Here is a 23,000-nt window from a genome sequence, read left to right as displayed (position 1 = left end):
CTTTGAGAGAATGAAAATGGAGGAAAGATGATGAGAAGAGAAGGAAAAATGGGATGAAGATGAAAAGAGAAACAGAGGATGAGGATGAAGATGAAGGATGAGGATTGGGAGAGAAAATAAGGATGAAGAAAGAGGAGAGAGATAAAAAAAAAAAAAAGAAATGGTGAAGGATGCAGAAAGGAGGAAGATAAAGAGAGAATGGGAAGAGGAGGATGAAGAATGGATGACTGGTCGGCTCATGCTACAGTTGCTGCTTGTTTATTCAGGACACGTGTGTATCTTTAATACCTTTCCAGAATGGTGGGAGTTAAAGAGAGAGAAATAGGGAGAAAGGGAGAGAAAGAGAGAGAGATGGAGAGAGGATGAAAATGTGTTGGTGAGGGTTTGTAGAATCCAGCATCACTTGTTCTTGAAGATGAACGCTCCAGCTGCTTCATTGGTTCTGCTTCTTTGAGAGAAACCTGCAGGGGGCAGAGGTGAACATCATCATCTTCATCACTATTATTATCATCATCATCATCATCATCACATCATCAGTTTTAGTTCAGAACAAGAGATTTATCTTTGTACCAGTTTGTTATTATTCACAGCTTCGCCACATCACTTCCTGTTTTTATTTATCTGTTTATAGTTTTTGAGGACTGAATTTGTTGCTGCATAAAAAAAAAAAAAAAAAAAACAGGAACTAATGATTTTATTGGTCATTTTTAAAACCAAGCATTTCTTTCGTTTTCTCGTTTATTTTTCCTTCTTTTCATTTTTGGTTTCATGTTCACGCTGTTTATTTTGAGGAAAACATTTCTGTGGCGTTTCACGTGAGATTTTTTTCGCTTCACGTGATGTGCACACGTCACCTTTCCCAGTGCTTGTGGTTGAGAGCTGAGAAGTCGTCCAACTTGGCGATCTCCTTCAGGTAGTGAGACAGTTTCAGAAGCTCCTTGTCTTTCTCTCGGTTTAAGTGCGCCTTCATGAACGGTCTGATCTACACACACACACACACACACACACACACACACACACACACACACACACACACACACACACACACACACACACACACACACACACACACACACACACACACAGGGGGAGTGTGTTATTTTGCGTATCTGAGATGTATTCATATGAACTTCTTTATCCCCCTCTGTACCTTCAGGCCGTTCTGCGGGTTCATGAGGAAGTTCCTTCCGATGTCGTCGAACATGATGGTGTTCTTCCTGCTGTAGAACTCGCCGTACTTCCCCCAGATCACACCGAGCGGCTTCACCTGAACACAAACACACGTGGATACGTGACACAATCGACTTTACACTGTTGCGTAAACGTGCTTGTGACCGTAAGATACACATCTGCTTCTGAAGTGGCGGAAAGTACAACATTTCACGAACGATATTCCAGACGCTTTTATCTTCACAACTCAACAACACGTCTGTGTTCTTTTTTTTTTCTTTCAACAGAAATGGTCAAAACAATTATTTATATTGATTTTTTTTTTTAATATGGCCGTCAACACGCAATCTGCAATCATCATTAAAACAATGCAGATGTTGATTGCACATTGTTTCACCTTTTATACTGAAAAAGCTTTCAAATGTCTAAATTAAAGACAGTGTTTCTAAAAGTACAATTTTAATACATAAAGACCCTGAATAAGGGTTTTATATAATTATAATAAGCAAAACATCTTATTTTTAGAAATTAATTTTTTGTATCTAATTCATTAATGATCAAAATAATCGTGAATTGCAGCCCTACATTATAACAAATCAAAACAAATTACCAAAAAAAAAACAAATAAAAAAATTTTATATTTTATGATAAAACTGAATCTGTCTCACAATGCGATCCGAAACGATCCTATACAGTATCATACGATACAATCTGATCTGACAGTCCAATGCAGTATGATATAATCTGATATTAAATACAATATGATACAATACTATCTGATATGATTCCAAATGACACTCTGATAAGATTCGATCTGATACGGTCTGATCTGATACTATTTGATCTGATACTATACGGTCTGATATGATACTATACGGTCTGATCTGATACTATATGGTCTGATATGATACAGTCTCATACTATATGATACTATACAGTCTGATCTGATACTATTTGATCTGATACTATACGGTCTGATCTGATACGGTCTGATACTATATGATAAGATATGGTCTGATCTGATACTATACGGTCTGATATGATACTATATGATCTGAAACTATATGATACTATACGGTCTGATCTGATACTATACGGTCTGATACTATATGATAAGATACGGTCTAATAACTATATGATCTGATACTATACGGTCTGATCTGATACGGTCTGATACTATATGATAAGATACGGTCTGATCTGATACTATACGGTCTGATCTGATACTATTTGATCTGATATGATACGGTCTGATCTGATACTATACGGTCTGATCTGACACTATATGATCTGATACGGTCTGATACTATTTGATCTGATACAGTCTGATCTGATACTATTTGATCTGATACTACATGATATGATACGGTCTGATCTGATACTATATAATCTGATACTATACGGTCTGATACTATATGATAAGATACGGTCTAATTTGATACTATATGATCTGATACTATTTGATCTGATACGATCTGATACTATACGGTCTGATATGATACTCTTTGATCTGATACTATATGATTTCAGCAAAATGGTGCGAAAAACTAAAAACATCCAGTGTAGAAAAGAAAGAAAACTTTACTTCACCTCCACGACGCCTCTCTTAGGAGTGTGAACTGTGATCATGGCCCCACTATCCAGCATGAAGGTGATCTTGTAGTTAGGGTTATCCGACACACCCAGCTCCTGGAATAAACACACACACACACACACACACACACACACACACACACACACACACACACACACACACACACACACACACACACACACACACACACACACACACACACACACTTTCTCAGTCTGTCATTTTTTGAAAACCTTTAATGATGTAAAAGATTTACATACTTTCATTTTGGCCTCGATCCACTTCATGCTTGTCGCAGCTGCATGCGGAGAAAAATATTTATTTTAAAGTTTGTTTAAAGGAAAAATCAACGTTACGTGACCCTTATGGCCAAAACTATTGGTACACCTGCCTTTTCCACACATATGTGTTTCTTCCCCAAACATTTACCACAAAGAGGAACTAGGAGAACCTAACCTGTTCCAGCATGTTTTCTGACATTTTTTCCCCACATTTAGTTCCCATGTGCTGTTATAATGAGCTCCACTCTTCTGGGAAGGTGTTCCACTACATTTCGTGGAGATCTACAGGTGTGTTAGTATAGACGGGTAGTGATGTAGGTAAGAAGCTGAGGAAGTCTGGGGTCAGTGTTCACATTCATTTTGAAGGTGTTTACGGTTGGAGCTCTACAGCAGGAGATCTTCCACTCCAACTTATGGAAAGAAGGAACATCCAAAGACGTCTTTTACAAGTGTGTGCCTCCAGTTTTGTGGGAACAGTTTGGGGAAGAACCACATATGACTGGAAAAGCCAGGTGTCCCAATACTTTTGGTGTATTTGGCCGTGTAGTGTTTTTATATATATTTATTCTCTTAATAACGGGTTCACGTGTTCAAGTCTAAAAACGTAGAAAGGTGATCCTCATGGTGATGTGAAAAGCTCGAGAGATCTTGCACACTCACACCAGATGACGATGTCGTAGTCTTCGTACGCAGACGTGAGGAACTCGTGGAGGAACGGCCTCATGAGCTCCTGCCCCGTCTCAGCACACGACTTGTGATCTGAGGAGAGTCAAATATATTTACAATGAGAAGTGAATACAGAAAAAATACTGTATATTGTAAAAGAAGATCAGGAAAGATCAGGATGTTTACGGAGATCACGGCCTGAAACCAAACCAGAGGCAAGAAACTTAATAAATGTCTTCAAAATGATTTCCGTAAACTGTGATTTTAATACATTTGTTAAGCAACTGCAGAAATACGTGTGTGTGTGTGTACAGATGTATACAAGAAGATAAGATAGATAGATAGATAGAGACAGACAGACAGACAGACAGACAGACATTTCATTCCGTCTCACCAAACAGCGTGTAATCGACATCTAAGACGAGTAACCTCTTCCCCTCCCGAGGTGGGTTCATCTCCTCCACTCTGTAGTCTTTGATGCGGCGGGTGATCTTCGCCAGATTCTCCTCTCTGCATACAAACGTAACGTTCGGGTATAAACAGGAGGAAAAGTGTAAAAATGTGACGTCTCTGCTGTTAAACGTATTCATTCGACGCACCTGTTCTCCACCTCGATCACTTCCTCTTCAATATCAAAGTCATTGATGACGTCGTCGCTTTCGGGAGGAGGAGCCAAGATGTCTTCCTTCAGGGGTATTGGGAATGGGGTGGGGTGGAGCAAGAAGGGTGGGTTGTAGCAGGAGGGGCGTGGTGGGTGTGTAGCAAGGGGGGCGTGGGGTGTAGCAAGGGGTGCGGTAGGGGTGTAGCAAGGGGAGGCCGGATTGGGGTGGTGGGTGTGTAGCAGGGAGGGTGCGGTAGAAGTGTAGCAAGGGGTGCAATAGGGGTGTAGCAAGGGGGCGGGATTGGGTCGGTGGGTGTGTAGCAAGAGGGGCGTAATAAGGGAGGTGGGGTGTAGCGGGGGCAGGATGGGGTGTGGTTGAGGTGTAGCAGGGAGGAATGCGGTGGGGTGTAGCAGGGTGGGAGGGAGGGAGGGGTGTAATGGGGTGGCAAAAATCAAACAAATTACAAAACTACACACAAAAAAGCTATACGACATTTTTAGACAATCGCCATGGCAATAAAAATGATTACAGCAGCAAATCGGTGAATTCTTGAGATTTTACAAAGTGTGAAGAAATCATACCAGACTTTCCTCTCTGCTGCCCATCATCATAATCTTAGTGTTGGGTTTGAGCTTCAGGACTCCGAGCTTCATGCCATCATCAGCTGGTTTACCTGCAAAAACAAATTCATACATCTGATCTTCTCAGTTTATAATCTGCTTTTCTGCACAATTCAGTGAAGAGGATTCGACTGAAGACGTATTGTTTCCGTGCTTGTCTCCGCCTAGTCAGCAGCTCCTGACCCCTCAGACTGCTTCAGGTTCTGGGAGATGAAATCGTCTCTTATAATTGGTTAAAATCAAGCAAGTCGCTGGAGGATGGAGGACACGAGCTGGTAGCAACGCAAATGATATCATCCTGTGTACAATTCAAACCTTTATAGAATTGAATAAACACTAATCATAGGCAACGCTGTAGGAACCTCTGTAGGTACCTCTGATCTTCAAGCCCAGCAGTTTCTGGCGTTCGGGTAGGACTCCCGTGAGAGATTTAATGGACTGTTTCAGGTCCAGGACGGTGTCATCTTCAGACAAAGCGCTGATGGAGTACTCCTGTCCTCCCCACTTTATTATCACAGGTAGAGACATGATGTGAAAATCTGCAGGAGGAAAAGAACTGCACTGTAAATCCACATTATAATGAGATGCACATGTAGATGTTTTCCTGTTAGAAAATTATACCGTTTTGCAGGATGCTGGATCAGGGTTTAGAGGCAGGTTTTCACCTGAGCACACCAGCACACTCTCAAAATCTAAATATACAAATTATATTCAATATAATACCATAAAACCTGAACAAATCCCTGGGAAAAACACCGAGACACTCCTATTCCGGAGTTATTTTTTAAATACTGGGCTTTACTTTATAAAAACGTGTCCACTTTTCCACAGAAACAGAGGATTTTAGTGTAAAAATCACTATAATTCCTCCAAAGTGACAAAGAAACCTGAGCTCATTGTAGGGACATTAGTGCAGAGCTAGCTACCGGCTCAATCCCAAACAGCACCGTTTAGCATATCAAGTGCACTACATAGGGTACAGAAGACACGTTTACTTCCGTATACAAAGCGCACACAGGGAGTGAAACAGGATGTGATTCGGGACACAGCCGCTGTTTCATGCTCACCGTTAAAGCGGGAACGTGCCGAAGACTTGAGCGACTACAATTTCTAATGTTATTTAAATTAACAATAATATTATTGTTGTTATTATTATTGCAGTTGATGGGTTTTTTTTGCAGTTGTGGTATTACTTACATCAAACAGTGTTCATTCTCTAGCCTTTCATTGATCACCTTCTTCTTCGACCTGCTTCAGTCCGCATTTATGTATTGCTACCTGAACTCCACAGCGCCACCTTCGGCCTGGATAAGAATTACATTTAGAGCAATTTCAGGACATTAAAAAAAAAAAAAAAAACTTAACGTGATTAAATGAGATAAGACATTTTTTTAGAGACCAAACTCAGTAAACACATTAATAATAAAACATACAAATGTACAGACAAGACACATGAGTCCAAAATCATATCACATATATAATATCAAACAAATAAATTGCACTAGGTAATATTGCACAGTTTAAATGAGTCAGAGAAGTATGTGAGGGTGGTGCAGGACATGTATGAGGACAGTGTGACAGCAGTGAAGTGTGCAGTAGGAACCACAGACTGGTTCAAGGTGGAGGTTGGACTGCATCAAGGATCGGCTCTGAGCCCTTTCCTGTTTGCAGTGGTGATTGACAGGTTGAAGGATGAGGTCAGACAGGAGTCTCCATGGACTATGATGTTTGTGGATGATATTGTGATTTGTGGTGAGAGTAGAGAGCAGGTTGAGAAGAGCCTGGAGAGGTCAGGGTACATGCTGGAAAAAAGGGGAATGAAAGTCAGTAGGAGTAAGACAGAGTACATGTGGAGAAGGTGGAGGAGTTCAGGTACCTGGGGTCAACAGTGTAGAGTAATGGAGAGTGTGTTAGAAAAGTGAATAAAAGAGTGCAGGCAGGGTGGAGTGGGTGGAGAAGAGTGATAGCAGGAGTGATTTGTGATAGAAGAGTATCTGTGAGAGTGAAAGGGAAAGTTTATAGGACTGTGGTGAGACCTGAGATGTTGTATGAATTAGACACAGTGGCATTGAGTAAAAGACAGGAGGTGGAGCTGGAGGTTTTCGTTTGGGAGTGATGACGATGGACAGGATTAGAAATGAGTTTATTAGAGGGACAGCACATGTAGGACGTTTTGGAGACAAGGTGAGGGAGGTGTGATTGAGATGGTTTGGACATGTGCAGAGGAGGGACATGGGGTATATCAGTAGGAGAATGCTGAGGATGGAGACACCAGGAAGGAGGAAAAGAGGAAGACCAAGGAGGAGGTTTATGGATGTGGTGAGGGAAGACATGCAGGTAGTTGGATGTGAAAGAGGCAGATGTAGAGGACAGGGGGGTATGGAGACGGATGATCCGCTGTGGCGCCCCCTAATGGGAGAAGCAGAAGGTAGAACAAGAAGAAAATACAGTATTACCAGTGTGAATGATGACTGGTTCACTGGGAGCAGCTCTGATTGTAAAGTCTAAAAGCAGCAGGAAGAAAAGACCTTCGGTATCATTTCCTTCAGACACTTGAGGTGTAACAGTCACTAAAAAAGCTGCTCAGAGATGAAACTGTTTAATACAGGAGGTAAGAGTCGTTCTCCCTCAATAATGACAGTTTAGCTACCATTTTCCTTTACAGTGTTCAGGCAAATCCACAGAACTAAGCTAAACTTCCTAATACATTTTTCCAAAATCTTCCTTCCTTTGAGGCCACCACAGAGTCAAAAAAGGTCTTCAGTAGCATTTCCTGCTCTCTTCAGCAGAAAGAGTCTGCTCTGTCCTTTCTTATAAATTGCATCTGTATTATCTGTCCAGTTCAGTTTGCTGTTCAGATGTCATGTCCTAGTTTATCTATATTAATGATATATTTTGGGGGACGAGGACTCAAAATAATTAGAGGAATTATGGAAAATCTGTACAAAATGTACTCAAGGATATTTTACCCAATTACATGATGTGGTTGTAGTTTTAATAATTTATTGAAGTCGAGTAATAAAGATCACTTCTTCTCCATGGACCCCATGTAAAAAAAACAAAAACAAACAAACACTGTAGTTCCCCCTTCAGTTGTATTTCCACGCTTCACCACTAGAGGGAGATTCACAGTTTTCCTCTGCTGGAGCTACCCATCGAGGAAGTGCAACTTTTACACACAGTTGGTGTTAAGAAAGGATTCCTATTCAGTTGCAATTCCACGCTTCACCACTAGAGGCAGACATACAGTTTACCAAGCAACGACAAGCTACCTATGACATCACAGTGCACTGTCCTCCATCAAGAGTATAAAAGGCCAGAACAATCTGGCGAGTACAATCCCCTGATCAACGCACACCAGAAAGTGGAAATCCTTATATGGTCCTTCGAGTTAAAGAGGAAAACTTCCTATCATTTGGTCCTTCAAACCGGATAAGTGTCTGCCTCTAGTGGTGAAGCGTGGAAAACAACTGAATAGGAATCCATTCTTACAGTTGAAGCGTTTATATTTCTACATTAGTTCTTTGATTGTCCTGAATATGGGTGACCCTGTGGAAGTGTACACAGACCGGCTACACAACCAGGTTAGTTTTTTTATTTCAATCGATATCATTTTCATAAATAAAGACGCTGTATACGCTTCTGCATGTGCTCCAGCGTGTATAACAGAAACTGATGTAACCCGGGTTCAATCCCAAATCACTTCCTCCTTACTATACTAGTGCACTACGGAGGACGGAAAGAACGCGCTGTGGTGCAGCCTACCTAGTGTACTAGGCGCTAATTTGGGATTGCGCCGCACAACGCTTGCAATCTAGCGAAAGACTTGTAGCTTTGGAGTATAAAAGGCAAGATATTTATTAAAAAATACAAAGAAACCCAATATATTTCTTTATCTGACGCTACAGAATGTTGTTTCGTAACAAATTAAATATCAAACATAAAAAGCTGACCTTTTTTTCTTCGCTTTAGGAGCCGGTTTTAGAGTTCCGTACTCGGTAGTGTGTAAGAGTAGTACGCATGTAAATAGAGGATTATGATGAGCGCGTACTATTTAGTGCGCTAGTATTAAAGGTTAGATTTTTGCACAGGCCTTTTTACAAGCTCTAAAAGGAAAACAAAATCCACTGATTAGGAATAAAGATTAAATTTAGTGAAACTGAGACTTTTTTTTAAAGTTTTTAATTTTTTTAACGGTGTGAATATATATTTATTTATATATGTCTATTTTTCAGAATGGGATTTCTTCTATAGAAGCCTGAATTTTTAGATATTTTAATAATAGTATTAATAATGATGATTTTTTTTTTAGATAAAAAATCTATTATTTTTAGATCTTCTATTAAGCTACGGATGTTCATGATCAGAATTCAATAATCAGAAGTGGAAATCTTATTTATACGTATGTTTTGTTTGATGTATTGTACTTAACTACATTTTAAATCATATCTGTTACTGAGTAAAAAGAATTGAGGGATGGAAAAAAGGAAGAAATGCAAATTGATTGATTGATCAGACAGACATCAGACATCAGTGATTCAGACCCAGCTGAAAGCGAAATGGCGTCAAATCGAAAGTTGTTTAGTGCGTGCCTGAATCCTGAATATTCATAGTTCACATAACTCAAGTTCTGGATCGTAGTGAAAAAAGTGTAAAAAAAAAAAAACCCTAAATTATTAAACTTGTTCATTTATAAATGAGCGACATTTTACTTGAGTAGATTTTTAGACCAATAATTTTGCTTGTATTTCAGTAAAAAAATCATTGCGGTAACAGTAATTTTACTAAAGTAGAATATGTTGTTTCTCTTTCCACCTCTGGAAATGAGATATTCTTCTCCCGTTTGGTCTTCACGGTGTATGAAAGGAGTCAAGTCAACAAGCTTTTATTGTCATTTCAACCGTATATATCTGACGCAGAACGCAGTGACATGAAACAACGTTCCTCCTGAACCCTGTTGCTACATACAACAACACTCGCAGAAAACACAGGGCCGAGGACTAGTGAGTGTCCTCAACACATAAAGTGCATCATGTGCAACCTGGTGCAAACGGTGCAGAGACAGACAGCGCAGAGACAGACAGCGCAGAGACAGACAGCGCAGAGACAGACAGCGCAGAGACAGACAGCACGAGACAGACAGTGCAAAGACAAATACACAAAACACAAAATAGCGCCCCCAGTAAACCTGTTGTATTTTGCACACTGCGGTGTGTAAAAGATTAACGAGAACATTGTAAGTAACAAAAATGTAAACAAAATGTTGTGCAAAAGAGCAACAGCAGCAATCCAGAAAAAGTTTTTGGAATTTGTAGTAATGAAGTGATGTAGTGTGAGTGGTGCTGAAGACATGGATGGGTAAAGGTTGTGCAGATCGGTCACACAGGTGTGTGTGTGTGTGTGTGTGTGTGTGTGAGTTTCAGTTCTTAAGGGAAAAACTGTTACACAGTCTGGATGTGAGGCCCGAATGCTTCGGAACCGCTTCCCTGATGGCAGGAGGGTGGAGAGTGTGTGTGTGTGTGTGTGTGTGTGTGTGTGAGGAATGTATGAGGGGTGTGTGGGGAATTCCCAGGGTAAATAAAAAGGTCTACATCTCACAACCATAAACTCCAGCAGCGATGAGCAGTAGGTGGAAACAAGGACAGAGTTCTGTGTTGATGTAAACACACAGACCGCCGCCGCGAGTCTTACCGCACAGCCACGTCTCAGTCAACACAAAGACGCAGCAGTGTCTGTACTCACGCCAAGTTGACACTTATAAAGGTATAACGTTTCTGGTGCTTTTTCTGACAGGAAAAGGAGATCCAGGCTCTCTGGGCTGTGGTAAAAAACCTGAAGAAGGAGGCGGATTCCTCGTCACCGGCCCTGGAAGAGCTCAGGGACGAGAACGCCAAGCTGAAATATCGCCTGAACATCCTCAAAAAGGTAAGAGCTCTATAGTCATGGATCGAGTATTTCTCAAGGTTGTATCAGACCATGCTTCCTTGTTTGGCTGTTAAATTTAAGAGAGAAAAGAGAGTTCTTTAGCTCTCGGATGCTTTCACTTTTTAAATGAAGACGGGATCAGTCGCTCTGACGTAACCACTCATTTCACAAGACGGACATTTCAAGAAACGCTGGACGTCATGAGGAAAAATCACCAAAACATTGTTACACTTTTTAATGAGCTGTTTTTATTTGCACATTTTCCTTCATTTCAAATCCTCAGTAAAACTGTAATGCATATCAAGAACGCAGGAAATCCTGGGGTGATGTGATGAGGTGAATATCGATGCTTCTGCTGGAGATGATGTATGTGGAGATGCAGTTGTGGCTCCAGTGAAAGGAGTTGTATTGAATCATGTCCATTGGGTTTTTTGCTTTAGTGATGACGTTCATTCTGACTGTATGAGATCCTGTGTGTGATGCAGCTCTGATCTACTGCACGTCTCTATAATACTGATGCGTCATTATGATGATGTTAGGAGATGTAGATTCATGTGGTTTTTAAATACAGTAATTGATGTGACTTGAACAAACTCTGGAGGTTTGTAACTTTCCGTTCCCCATTCATAAGAAAATAATACTAAATCTAGACGTTGTTCTTTGCTTCTTTTTAGTGTATTCAAGAGGAGAACAGCTCCAGCAGCAAAAGCATGACCAACATCAACCAGACACTTCAGGGGATCTTTGGGCAGGCCATCAGCGTGGCTTACCCCGACCTGGAGAACCCACCTCTCACTGTCACACCCAACAATCAGCCTAAATTCGGAGATTATCAGTGCAACAGCGCCATGGCGATGTCTCAGGTCAGTCTCTCTGAACAACCCATGAGCAGAAGGTATTAAACTTCCAGCCAATCGCAATCCAGCACTGTCCAGGGTCTAATTAATACAAATCCACCATCAAACTGCACCATGGTTACCAAGAATGTTCAATGAAATGTTTCTCCTTCGTTTCTCAGATGATGAAGGCAAAAGGTCTGAAGGTGAACCCCAGGGAGATCGCTGAGAAGATTTCCCAGAACATTCCTGACAACCAACTGATCGAGAGAACGGAAATCGCTGGACCAGGTAGAGTTAGAGTTAGACGACGAGATGTGGACTTCTGACTTCTAAGATCTGAAGAAACTTAAGCGATCATGATTGTTTTGTGGTTGCAGGTTTTATTAACATTTATCTAAAGAAATCGTTCGTGTCAAAGCTTCTCACCAACCTGCTAATCAACGGCGTCCAGCCTCCGGCTTTGGACAAGAAAAAGAAGGTAGGGGAAAACTTTCATTCTTAACAGCAGCTCTGAAGAGCTTCGGTGGGAAGATGATTTATAACTTACAGAAGTTTTGGTTTTGGATTAACACGGTCTTCATGTGAGCAGGAAATATTAGTCAGTACATTGTAGAAGTATTCACCTTTCTGGTGTTACTGGTTGCAGTCACATGATCAGTTTGCGATTTGAAGGTCATGTGATCTCAAATATGCTCCTGCAGTGCAGCTGGAAAGCCCCAAGATCACCAGCAGCATGAAGATCTGGGGCAAGATTTTTATAAGAGTATTGAGCCTGGTTTTCCTCGATTGTCTGGAAATTATTATTTTTTTGATCAGATGAATCATGTGTATCATAAATTAATTTTTCAAATGTGAAGCACGGTGGTGGAAGCATCATGTTGTGGGAATGAGGAGGAGAAAATGGAGACACATGCATGGTGAGCCTAGAAGAAAAAACTATTCCAGTCTGCAAGAAATCAGAGACCAAGTTTATTGTTGAGGTTATGTTTACAAAAGAACCATGATGCCACCATGGAGAACCAAGAACCTGTTTGTCTCATGATAACAAAGTCAGTAAAAGTCAGATCTCATGATAACAGTCAAAGTCAGTAAAAGTCAAATCTTGATCTCTGGCCAGCTCAACTGTTCCTATCTGATCTAACAGGGTTTGAGCGTTTTTGCCAAGCTGAAGAGACGGATATATCAGAATCCAAATGATCTGGAGATGTGTCCCACTTTTTTTTTTTTTTTGATTCAGTAGCGTTTGTGTAACAATGCATTGAGTAAATGATTGTTAAAAGGCGAATACTTCTGCAATGCTCTATGAACCATTTCTTTTCCAAGGTCGTCATCGACTTCTCCTCTCCAAACATCGCGAAGGAGATGCACGTCGGTCACCTGCGCTCCACCATCATAGGGGACAGTATGTGTCGTCTCTTCGAGTATCTCGGCCATGACGTCCTGAGGTCTGTCCAAAACCTGTCTCTTATTAGTCACAATTTAGACATTAACATAAACATGTCTTTCTAAACCTCGAGAAAAAAACTGACAAATGTATCTGAACTTTATGGCCAAACGTTTGTGGACACCTGACCATAAGATCTCTATGTGCTTCTTTTTGAGCGTCCCGTTCCACATTTAGTCCCCATTTGCTGTTATGAGTTCCACTCTTCTGGGAAGATGTTCCACCAGATTTTGTGGAGATTCATTCAGCTACATGTGTGTTTAGTAAAGTCAGGTAGTGATGTAGATGAGGAGGTCTGAGGTGCAGTCAGTGTTCACATTCATCCCCCAAAAGTGTTCAATAGGGTTTAGAGCTCTATAGCAGGAGATCTTCCACTCCAACCCATGGAAGCAGATCTTCACGGAGCTGGATTTTTGCAAAGAGGCATCGTCCTGGAGCAGGTTTTGGGTCTTTAAGTTTAAGTGAATGGATAATGTTATGCTCCTGCATCCTATGACTTCTGATGTATTTGTGTGCCTTCAAGATTGTGGGAGCAGTTTGGGGAAGAACCACATATGGGTGGAAAAGTCAGGTGTCCCAGTACTTTTGGCCATACAAGATACATATATATATATATATGTATGTATGTTTGTGTATGTATCAGGGGTTTAACGGTACACGAATTCGTACAGAAATCTTTCGGTATCGGGTGTCCAGTTCGTAATTTAGTTATAATTTATTTTTATTTAATCAATTTAATTTGTACCAAATAAATTATCCAATTTAATTATTATAATAAAATTTCATTACATTAATAATTTTTTTTAAATATATACAGTGGAACCCGGTTATGTCGATGTCCTAGGGGGTCGCCAAAAAGCATCGAGGTAACCGATGTTCGAGATAAACGAAAATCAAAATGGCGGCAGTATATTAACGTGCTTGAAATTTCTTTATGTACATGATGTGCGTTAATAAATGAGAATGTGCATGCACGTGTTTTTGAAGGGTTTTTTACACAACAGCGTTGCTGCGATTTGTTTGATGAAGGCATGCTATAAAAATACATACAGTACATGTTTATCTGTCAGAATCCACCTGCCACGCCCCTTCGCCCCTTCAGCGTGGCAGGTGCTTTCTCGCCGCTTTCTCTGAAGCTCTCGGCTTCAATCGCTCACATATGGTGCTCGTTTATCATCATCACCAGCTCCTATTTAAACTTCCACACTCTCACTGTCCGTTATTGTTGGTATATGTTGGTTCACGGCGGTCGTTGTTATCGCTCATGCGTATCCCGATGCGTGCCTTCCCACCGCACTCTCTCAACGGCTGCTCTTTTCTTCCCAAAGCGCACCGCGGATTCTCCCCGATCCTGCCGGTGTTCATTCTATGCTTTTGCTCATCCCACGTTCGCTTTCTCCTCCCGTTCATTGCATAACCTTTAACAACAAAAGGCATATGTGCACTAACTAACAGCAGAGATTCACCAGTGTACAATACAACACCTGTAGCAGCTGTAAGTCTTGATTTTTCCGCCACTTCATGAGTTCTTCTGCGGCTGCACCGAGATAACCGACGTTAAATGGCAAATTTTTCCCCCCCTTGTGCTCGAGATATCAGGGTTCGGCGACATAAAAAAAGTCGACATAACCGATAAAAAATGCTTAGAAAAAGCGAGAATTTGGCGGTTCCACTTCAAAAACGTCGACTTAATAGGGTTGTCGAGGTAACCGAGGGCGAGATAACCGGGTTCCACTGTATTAAAAAATATATTATATAATATTTAACCAAACAGGTATTTGACTTAATTGTTTTAAAAATGTAAACTGTTCAAATCATAAATGTTAATAATTTTCGTTATAAAAACAAAAAAAACAAGCAATTTTTTGTTTTGCATTTGTGACTTTAAAAACCGAGGTACGCTCCGAACCGTGAATTCTGTGTACCGTTACACCTCTTCATTTATTTATATATTTCTTTATAATTACAATTGTTTCTTAGGTGTTTTGTGATGTGAATCATAAAATTTGTTATAGCATCATATTTGAAAACACACACACACACACACACACACACACACACACACACACACACACACACACACACACCATCCCTGACGTTGTGAGTTCCTGATCTACACTGTATACGTTTTCTCTTCCAGGTTGAATCATGTTGGCGATTGGGGAACGCAGTTCGGAATGCTCATCGCTCACTTGCAGGACAAGTTCCCAAATTATCTGAGCATTTCTCCACCAATCGGAGATCTCCAGGCTTTTTACAAAGTAAGACCCTCCTCAGGTTCAGGTCCGAGTTGAATCAGACTGTTTGTTTAGATTTGACATTAGATATTTGTACAAGCTTGTGTAAAGTTTTCTGCGGTCGTCTCGGCTATCGCTATTAATCCTCTCCTTCAGAGGAGCTCGATTGGAGTCATCAGGATATTGTTTATCTCCCAAACACACTTCAGTATTAAAACCTGCATTCCTACTGGAATGACTGGGGGTAAACCCCGCCCCCTTTTTTCTTACATCAGTTATAATGTATTACCAAAAGTCTGGCCTTTGTCCGTGCAGTGTAATTAGATTTTTACTCCTCTTGGCCCTGTTTGTCTGGATATTCTCTCCAGAGGCTTCCCGGAACAGGATCTCACAGAGGTTGACTCTAATGGACTGATCATATGACTTCTGGTTGAAGCTATAGGGTTTTAGCAGATCACGTTGAAACTCTCTCACCTTTTTGCCCTCAGGAGTCTAAGAAGCGTTTTGATGAAGATGAGGAGTTCAAAAAGAAGGCTTATCGGTGTGTCGTCAGGCTGCAGAGCAAAGAGCCGGACTTCATCAAGGCCTGGAATCTGATCTGCGATGTTTCTCGAAAAGGTGCGTTCTACAACATGACCAGCAGGGGGCAGTGTTGTATCAGAGCCAAGAACGCTTGATTTGGGAGTGATCGTTTAATTTTTTTTTTTTTCTTTGATCAGACGTCTGGGCGGTGTTTATCTAAACGGATGGTTGATCTAATACTATGAGACACTTAAGAGATTTATAATCTGCGTCCGCCGTGATTGATTACACCGCAGACCGCGAGCATATTGAAAGATGTTGCATTTATTCATCTGTAGCGGGTGAACAGTAAACCGCGAATCATTTCGCCCCGTCGTTAGCCGCTCCCTGAAATCAAATACTAGGGGGGGTTTTTTTCCCTCTTTTTTTTTTTTTTTTTTTTTTTAAAGCCGGCTTTAGTCCATTTCACACAAAGCTCTTCAGGGCATCAGGGTTGAAACTAATTACATGGAGGGATGAAAAATCGCTGCTCGGAGCCGTAATGAACTCGGCACTTGTAGCTCTCTTTTATTTGACTCTGGGTCCTACTAAAAGCTTATTCGCCCAGCTGGCTGCCCCGGCTGCTCTGTTTTATTCAGGACGTGTCCGCACGCTCACGTGTCTCAGGCGTGTGGAACGTGTTCTCAGAGATACTTCAGCTTTATGGGGATTTGCTGCAGGATACATAAACTTTTACAGGTGATAGACAAATTATAATTTTTTAATCAATTGAGGTCGTATTTAGTACCTGTTTCGAATGAAGGAGAGTCACATCACTATACAAGGTTTTTAAAAGCGCTAATAAAAAGAAGAAATGAAGCCAGACGTTCTCCTGTTGTGTCTGCAGGAAGGTGCAGCTCTACCTCTGCCATGTTAATCTGTATCCTTATTATAACTATTCCATTTATTATGGTTCCATCATTAAGATTAAAGATTTTCTGGATGTATACACACACTCCCCCCTGTGAAGGTCAGCCGGTCCTGATCACTGTTCACACTCGTGTCCGATTTTTTTATTATTATTTTTTATTTTTTATTTAATTTTTATTTAATGTCATCTCTGTTTTCTTGCATACGCCTTAGAGTTCCAGAGGGTCTACGACTGCCTGGGCATCCGTATTTTTGAGAGAGGAGAGTCGTACTACCAGGATATGATGACCGCGGTGGTGAAGGAGTTTGAAGATAAAGGTAAGTCCGTGCTCCACACCTGTAGCTGTAAGAACCCATTCCTCATCCTGTCCTAATTTGTTCTAATAATAAGCTCCACATCTCTGAGAAGATGTTCCACTAGATTTTGTGGAGATTTAGTGGAGATTCATTCAGCTACAGAGGTGTTCGTAAAGTCAGGCTCTGATCTAACTGAGGTGAGGAGGCCTGGGGTGAGGTCAGCGTTCACATTCATTCATGTTGGCGCTCTACAGCAGGAGATCTTCCACTCCAACCCATGTAAAACAGATCTTCAGAAACAGACATTGTCTTTTTAGATATATAGTATACAAACTAGACATGGCTCAGAGTGATGATGAGAACAAAACCGGAGCAAAGAGACGTCTAAGAAAGCTAATAAAAAGCGTGATATTAGCAGTGGCCACCAGAGGGCGCATTTTTACATGTTAGTTTGAGTTGTCATTTCCAAATAAAGATCAAACTGCATTTTATTTTCACACTGCTCCAATGAAACAAAAGAAATACGCGCCAATCAAAAGGCACACAGAAAAACACGCAGGAAACACCTTCATTTACTGGATTAAAATTTTCCAAATCTGGCATTGTTTATTTATTTATTTTTGTCAGTTTCATGATCCAGAATCTCATTCCCCTAAATTAGTGCTACAGCTCATGTCTTTTGGATCGTTTTTACAGTAAAACATTGCTACACGTCCTCATGCATGCATGCAGTAAAGAACACTTCAGTTTAATTTCTCCCAGAGCCCCAAAAATATAGGATTCAGCATCTATCCAGTAGGGGGCAGCATTGTCCTCTCATTGTTCTCTCATCATTGTCATTGTTCTCTAATCTTATTTATTACTTCTTTATCCTTCTCTTTCTCTTTTTTTTTCTCATTCTCAGGCCTGGTAGAGCTGGACGAGGGCAGGAAGATCATATTCGCCCCTGGTCAATCGATCCCTTTGACGGTGGTGAAGTCAGACGGCGGCTATACGTACGACACGTCGGACCTCGCCGCCCTGCGCCAGCGCCTCTTCGACGAGAAAGCCGACATCATCATTTACGTCACAGACAGCGGACAGGTGCGTCACTTCTCCCTTCCTGACGCCTGTAACGAGCTTCTAAAGCAGTCGACCTCTCCTAAAGCTCAACCAATATGTGGTGTTCATGTTTTTTCTCCGATAGGCCACGCACTTCCAAGTGGTGTTCGCTGCGGCTAGACTGATCGGCTGGTACGACCCCAAAGTCACGCGTGTGGAACATGCCGGTTTCGGAGTGGTGCTGGGAGAAGACAAGTACAAATGCTTTCAGATTTTAATTATTGTTTTTCCCTTCCGGAGGCGTTTTCTAGCTGAGGGTGTTCATATTTCTCTCTTTTCGTGCCACAGGAAGAAGTTTAAAACTCGCTCGGGGGACACGGTCCGGCTAATGGACTTGTTGGAAGAAGGTTTGAAGAGATCCATGGACAAGCTTAAAGAGAAAGAGAGAGATAAGGTGAGTGCTTCAGGCCCCAAACGAAGGAGGGGAAAACACACACACACACACACACACACACACACACACACACACACACAGGCTTATTGGTTCATCCTCTTTCCTGCTCCTTCCTATCCACAATAATTTCTCTCCGAGAAGCCACTTACCGCGCCACTTAACCTTTTCTCTGCTTTTCAATCGCTTTGGTCCAAACAATATCAAAACTCTAAGAATGAAGAAATGTAGACTTACTGTAGAGCAAACACACTCACGAAGCTCTGCAGAGACATCCCATAATCAGACTTCTGCAGAGAAAACTGTGTAGTGCGAGTGTGAATACGGGAGCGAATCCTCATCCTGTTATAGATTTATGGATGGATTGATGGAATAATGGATAGATTAAAAGAAGGAGGGTTTGATAATGGATGGGTGGATGAATGGATAATTTGGTTGATGGTTGGATAGTTGATGGATGGATGAAGGCTTTAATTGGCTGGTTGTTGAAATTAATGGTTGATTATTGATGGACACATGGATGGGTTGATTGATTGGATGGATGGATGGATGCAGTTTACTCTTATGAACGTTGAAAACCCCGAACGTGTGTCCAGTGTCTCCTGACCCGTAGGTGTGTATTAGTATTTATGTTGTTGTGGTTTTGTGCAGGTTCTGACAGCGGAGGAACTGATCCAAGCCCAGCGTTCCGTCGCCTTCGGCTGCATCAAATACGCCGACTTGTCCCACAACCGCATCAACGATTACATCTTCTCCTTCGACAAGATGCTGGACGACAGGGGCAACACCGCCGCTTACCTTCTCTACGCCTTCACACGCATCAGGTGAGTTCCGCGTGTTCTCTCGTCCGTGATCGAGAGCCTTCAGCGAGACGTGGAGGCTGCGTTCTTCTGCTCCATGGACCCCTGTACAGATCAATATCTCTCTCTCTCTGTGTGTGTGTGTGTGTGTGTGTGTGTGTGTGTGTGTGTGTGTGTGTGTGTGTGTGTGTGTGTGTGTGTGTGTGTGTGTGTGGAAGTTGGCTTCACGCTCTTCTCAGCTCTTCTCACCTGCTGAATTTGAGATATATTGACTCCTGTATGGATGTCCCATTGGCTTTTGAAAGATTTTGACCAAACTCTGTCCTTTAACCACGACATCATCAGAAAAACGGAAATCGTCTTGTGTCTTATAGTGAACGTTTCATAATGAATAGGAACGGTTTCTCTGTTCCATTGTAAATAATTTAGCAATAGCCCCAATTTCCTGTTTAGAACACCTCACTTCCTGTAGGTATAATTGTAGACAGGAGCCTTAAGCGTGGAAAATATTCTGCTTGGAAGTCAGATTTGGATAAAACATCTTTATGAGCGAGACGATTACGGGGTTCCTGAAAGTCACGTATGACTGAGAACATTCTCCTGAAAATAAAGCTTTCTGTTGTGAACGGCAGGTCGATCGCGCGGCTAGCCAACATCGGAGAAGCGGCTCTGCGCAAAGCGGCCGAGACGTGCGAGATCATCCTGGAGCACGAGAAGGAATGGAAGCTCGGCAAGTGCATCCTGAGGTTTCCCGAGATCTTGCAGAAGATCCTGGACGACTTGCTGCTGCACACGCTCTGCGACTACCTGTACGAACTGGCCACAACCTTCACCGAGTACTACGACAGCTGCTACTGCGTGGAGAAGGATCGACAGACAGGTGAGGCTCACAGCACGGGCGTGAAAAAATACTCCGGGAGGCCAGTAGGGGGCGCTAAACACCAACCAGCTGGACGTAATATTATAGTAGCGTTTTGTGTGACGAGACGTTTTTCTTGTGCACGTGTAATGGATTTTATCGTCCTGATTAGGTGTTTGTGTATCCTAAACGCTGTCTCTTAGACGTGTCTGTACCGGGCTTTTGGTTCAGTGCACACGTGCGGAACGTCATTACAATCTGAGTTTCCTCACGAAAAGTTTTTTTATTGACTGACCGTTAGTTTGTTTATTCAGTGTCACTGTGGCTACTCAGTTCGTACCAGAAATACGGTTTGTAGTGCGTTGTTTCGCACGTGCGTTTTAGGTCCAGATTCAAGAATTTCTCTAAAAATAAAATGTTCATCCAGGCCCGAACTCTGGTGCTCGACTCCACCCGTCCTCCCACCTCATACCCCAGAACCCCAATAGAACCCTCCCTGACCACCGACGTGTGGATGCGTAGCATAGACAAGAGTCGCACCGAATGACAGCACGTGTCCCGTTTCAACCTGGAACCTAGTTCCTCAACTCCTCTAATTAGATCATCTCATTAAGAGACATTGATGAAACTCGCTTCTCTGAGATAGCTCTTTTAATCAAGATGAATGAAAGCGGAGTTTCGCCAAAAGAAAAGAGATTAGAAGCTCAGCTGAACTGTGACTTTCTAATGATTTGGGGGAGCAAAAAAAAAAATTAAGTAGTGAAGTAAAAGAGAAAGAATGGTGATTCGATCTTCTGGGTGAACTTCTCCGTGAAGATGTTAATGAAGGTTCATTCATGTCTCTGTATGGGGAATGTAGCACAGGTAGAGAGAGGAGTTCAGCATGGTGTAGTGCAGTCAGTGGAGATGTTCAATAGATGGCACTTGAGAGCCGCGGTGCCTCCTGGAGGCTCTGAAGATCATTCCGTTTCATATATTTGTTGCTTCATTCATTCCAGAGATTGGACTAATTACTTTGAATGGTATCAGCTGCTGGAAAGAATGGTGCTGCACATTTAAAATTTCTTCTTGTGTTGTTCTCACCATGTTTCCTGTTCTTCTGCATCCCCAGGAGAGGTGGTGAAGGTGAACATGTGGAGGATGCTCCTGTGCGAGGCCGCAGCCGCCGTCATGGCCAAAGGCTTCGACATATTGGGCCTCACGCCAGTCCAGAGGATGTGACCCAACACGCGAAGACACGACCTTTCGATCCGACGAAGACAAGCGTCCTGTTATATTTGTACTGTAAACCAAATAAAAGCCAAACGGCTATAACGTGGCGTATCGGTGGCACGGCTCGTTTTTTTTCTTCTTTTCACAGCGATGACAGGACGGATGTCGCGAGATTGAGCTATGGATGTGTCCGAGCCGTCGTTCGGATCGGCATACGGCTCCGCTGTAACTTCATAACGTCTCCAGGTTCTCAGGAGACTCCCGATGTTGATCGTCGTCAGGTGATAAATCTCGCAGCGGTCGTCCTTGTCAGGCAGCACACGGTTATATCATTCACCTGTCCAACTTTTTAACCTGTTTTAAATCGAGCTTTTTGCTCCAAATGAGCAGAATCTTTCTCCAAAACAAAACAAACGATGACCCAATCCACACGCACTGTACCTCCAAAAGTATTGGGACACCTGAGCTTTTTTAATGGAAGCCCCGCCCCCTTCTGTCTATTTCACACACTTTTAAGAAGTGAGACTGTTTTAAGGTTTAAGGTGAAATCACATTGTTTAGTGAATATAAAATCTAGAATATAATCAGGTATGTCAGATGTATAATAAATATGTAGAATATTTAAAAAGATTGTCTCTGCCAGTAAGCAGTTCCTGACCATAGCTGGTAAAACTTCATTTTCTTTTCTCCCCAGGATTTTGAGAAAAATGATTTAAGATTTTTTTTAATGGTTAAGTTCTGCTCAGGGTAAAATCGATATCTATATAAAAATATAAATGATTAAATGATGAGTAAATGATGATTTTATATATTAAGGGAATAAAGTTGTCCAAACCTGCCTGGCCCTATGTGAAAAAGTAATTGCCCCTAAACCTAATAACTGGTTGTGGCACCCTTGAAGGCAACAACTCCAAACAAGTGTTTGAGATACATATCACATATTTGTGGAGGAATTAGCAGAATTGCAGGCCACTCCAAAACCTTCATTTAGATTTTTTTTTTAATTTAAGCTAATCAGAGAGACGGACTTGCTGGCGTGTTTTTGATCAACTCGTGTGCTTGAGCACAATGATGGCTGGACATTTTCCTTCAGGATTTTAGGATAACATGCCATCCCGGTCCTGAAGGTGCAAAGCAGCCCCAGACCATCACACCACCCCCACCAAGTTCAATGGTTAGTATGATGATTATCAAATGCTGTTAGTTTTACACCAGCTGTAACATTTACATTTGCGGCATTTGGCAGACGCCCTTATCCAGAGCAACTTACAACTGAGCAGGGGAGGGTTTTAGGGCTTTGCTCAAGGGCCCAGCAGTGGCAGCTTGGTGGTGGTGGTATTTGAACCTGTGATCTTCTGATCCAAAGCCCAATGCCTTAACCACTGAGCTACCACCTCCCTGCACAGGAGACAGTTCAGCTTTTGTCTCATCGGTCAACAGAATATTCGCCCAAAAGTCTTGGGGATAATCGAGATGTATTTCTTTGGCAAATGCGAAACGAGCCTTTGTGTTCTTTTTGTCTTTTGCCTTG

General features: G+C 41.9%; 2 protein-coding genes across 3 annotated transcripts; one reads left to right on the top strand and one right to left on the bottom strand.

Moving 5' to 3' along the window:
• Positions 1-242: 242 nt before the first annotated feature.
• ublcp1 (ubiquitin-like domain containing CTD phosphatase 1) lies at positions 243-6,236 on the bottom strand. 2 transcript variants are annotated; one of them, XM_046867024.1, is made up of 11 exons: positions 6,131-6,236; positions 5,308-5,472; positions 4,895-4,986; positions 4,311-4,396; positions 4,106-4,221; positions 3,706-3,804; positions 3,025-3,062; positions 2,761-2,859; positions 1,151-1,267; positions 855-982; positions 243-461 (listed from the first exon to the last, which is right to left on the bottom strand). In XM_046867024.1, exons 2-11 carry the CDS (start codon positions 5,459-5,461, stop codon positions 434-436), a joined length of 957 nt encoding a protein of 318 aa, XP_046722980.1. In that variant the 5' UTR covers positions 5,462-5,472; positions 6,131-6,236; the 3' UTR covers positions 243-433. The 2 variants fall into 2 exon arrangements, with proteins under 2 accessions (XP_046722980.1, XP_046722979.1); XM_046867023.1 differs by lacking the exon at positions 6,131-6,236 and adding an exon at positions 5,555-5,787.
• A 1,987-nt stretch (positions 6,237-8,223) lies between these two features.
• On the top strand, positions 8,224-21,576 carry rars1 (arginyl-tRNA synthetase 1). Its single transcript, XM_046868615.1, has 15 exons — positions 8,224-8,517; positions 10,727-10,858; positions 11,533-11,721; positions 11,877-11,985; positions 12,075-12,175; positions 13,021-13,142; positions 15,282-15,402; positions 15,867-15,996; positions 17,023-17,127; positions 18,011-18,189; positions 18,293-18,402; positions 18,496-18,601; positions 19,250-19,422; positions 20,031-20,278; positions 21,369-21,576. Exons 1-15 carry the CDS (start codon positions 8,473-8,475, stop codon positions 21,476-21,478), a joined length of 1,980 nt encoding a protein of 659 aa, XP_046724571.1. The 5' UTR covers positions 8,224-8,472; the 3' UTR covers positions 21,479-21,576.
• The last annotated feature ends 1,424 nt before the right edge of the window (positions 21,577-23,000 follow it).

Source organism: Silurus meridionalis, chromosome 15 (genome assembly GCF_014805685.1).
Source record: "Silurus meridionalis isolate SWU-2019-XX chromosome 15, ASM1480568v1, whole genome shotgun sequence".
Taxonomy (NCBI): Eukaryota; Metazoa; Chordata; class Actinopteri; order Siluriformes; family Siluridae; genus Silurus; species Silurus meridionalis.
This window is presented reverse-complemented; position numbering and strand designations above follow the sequence as displayed.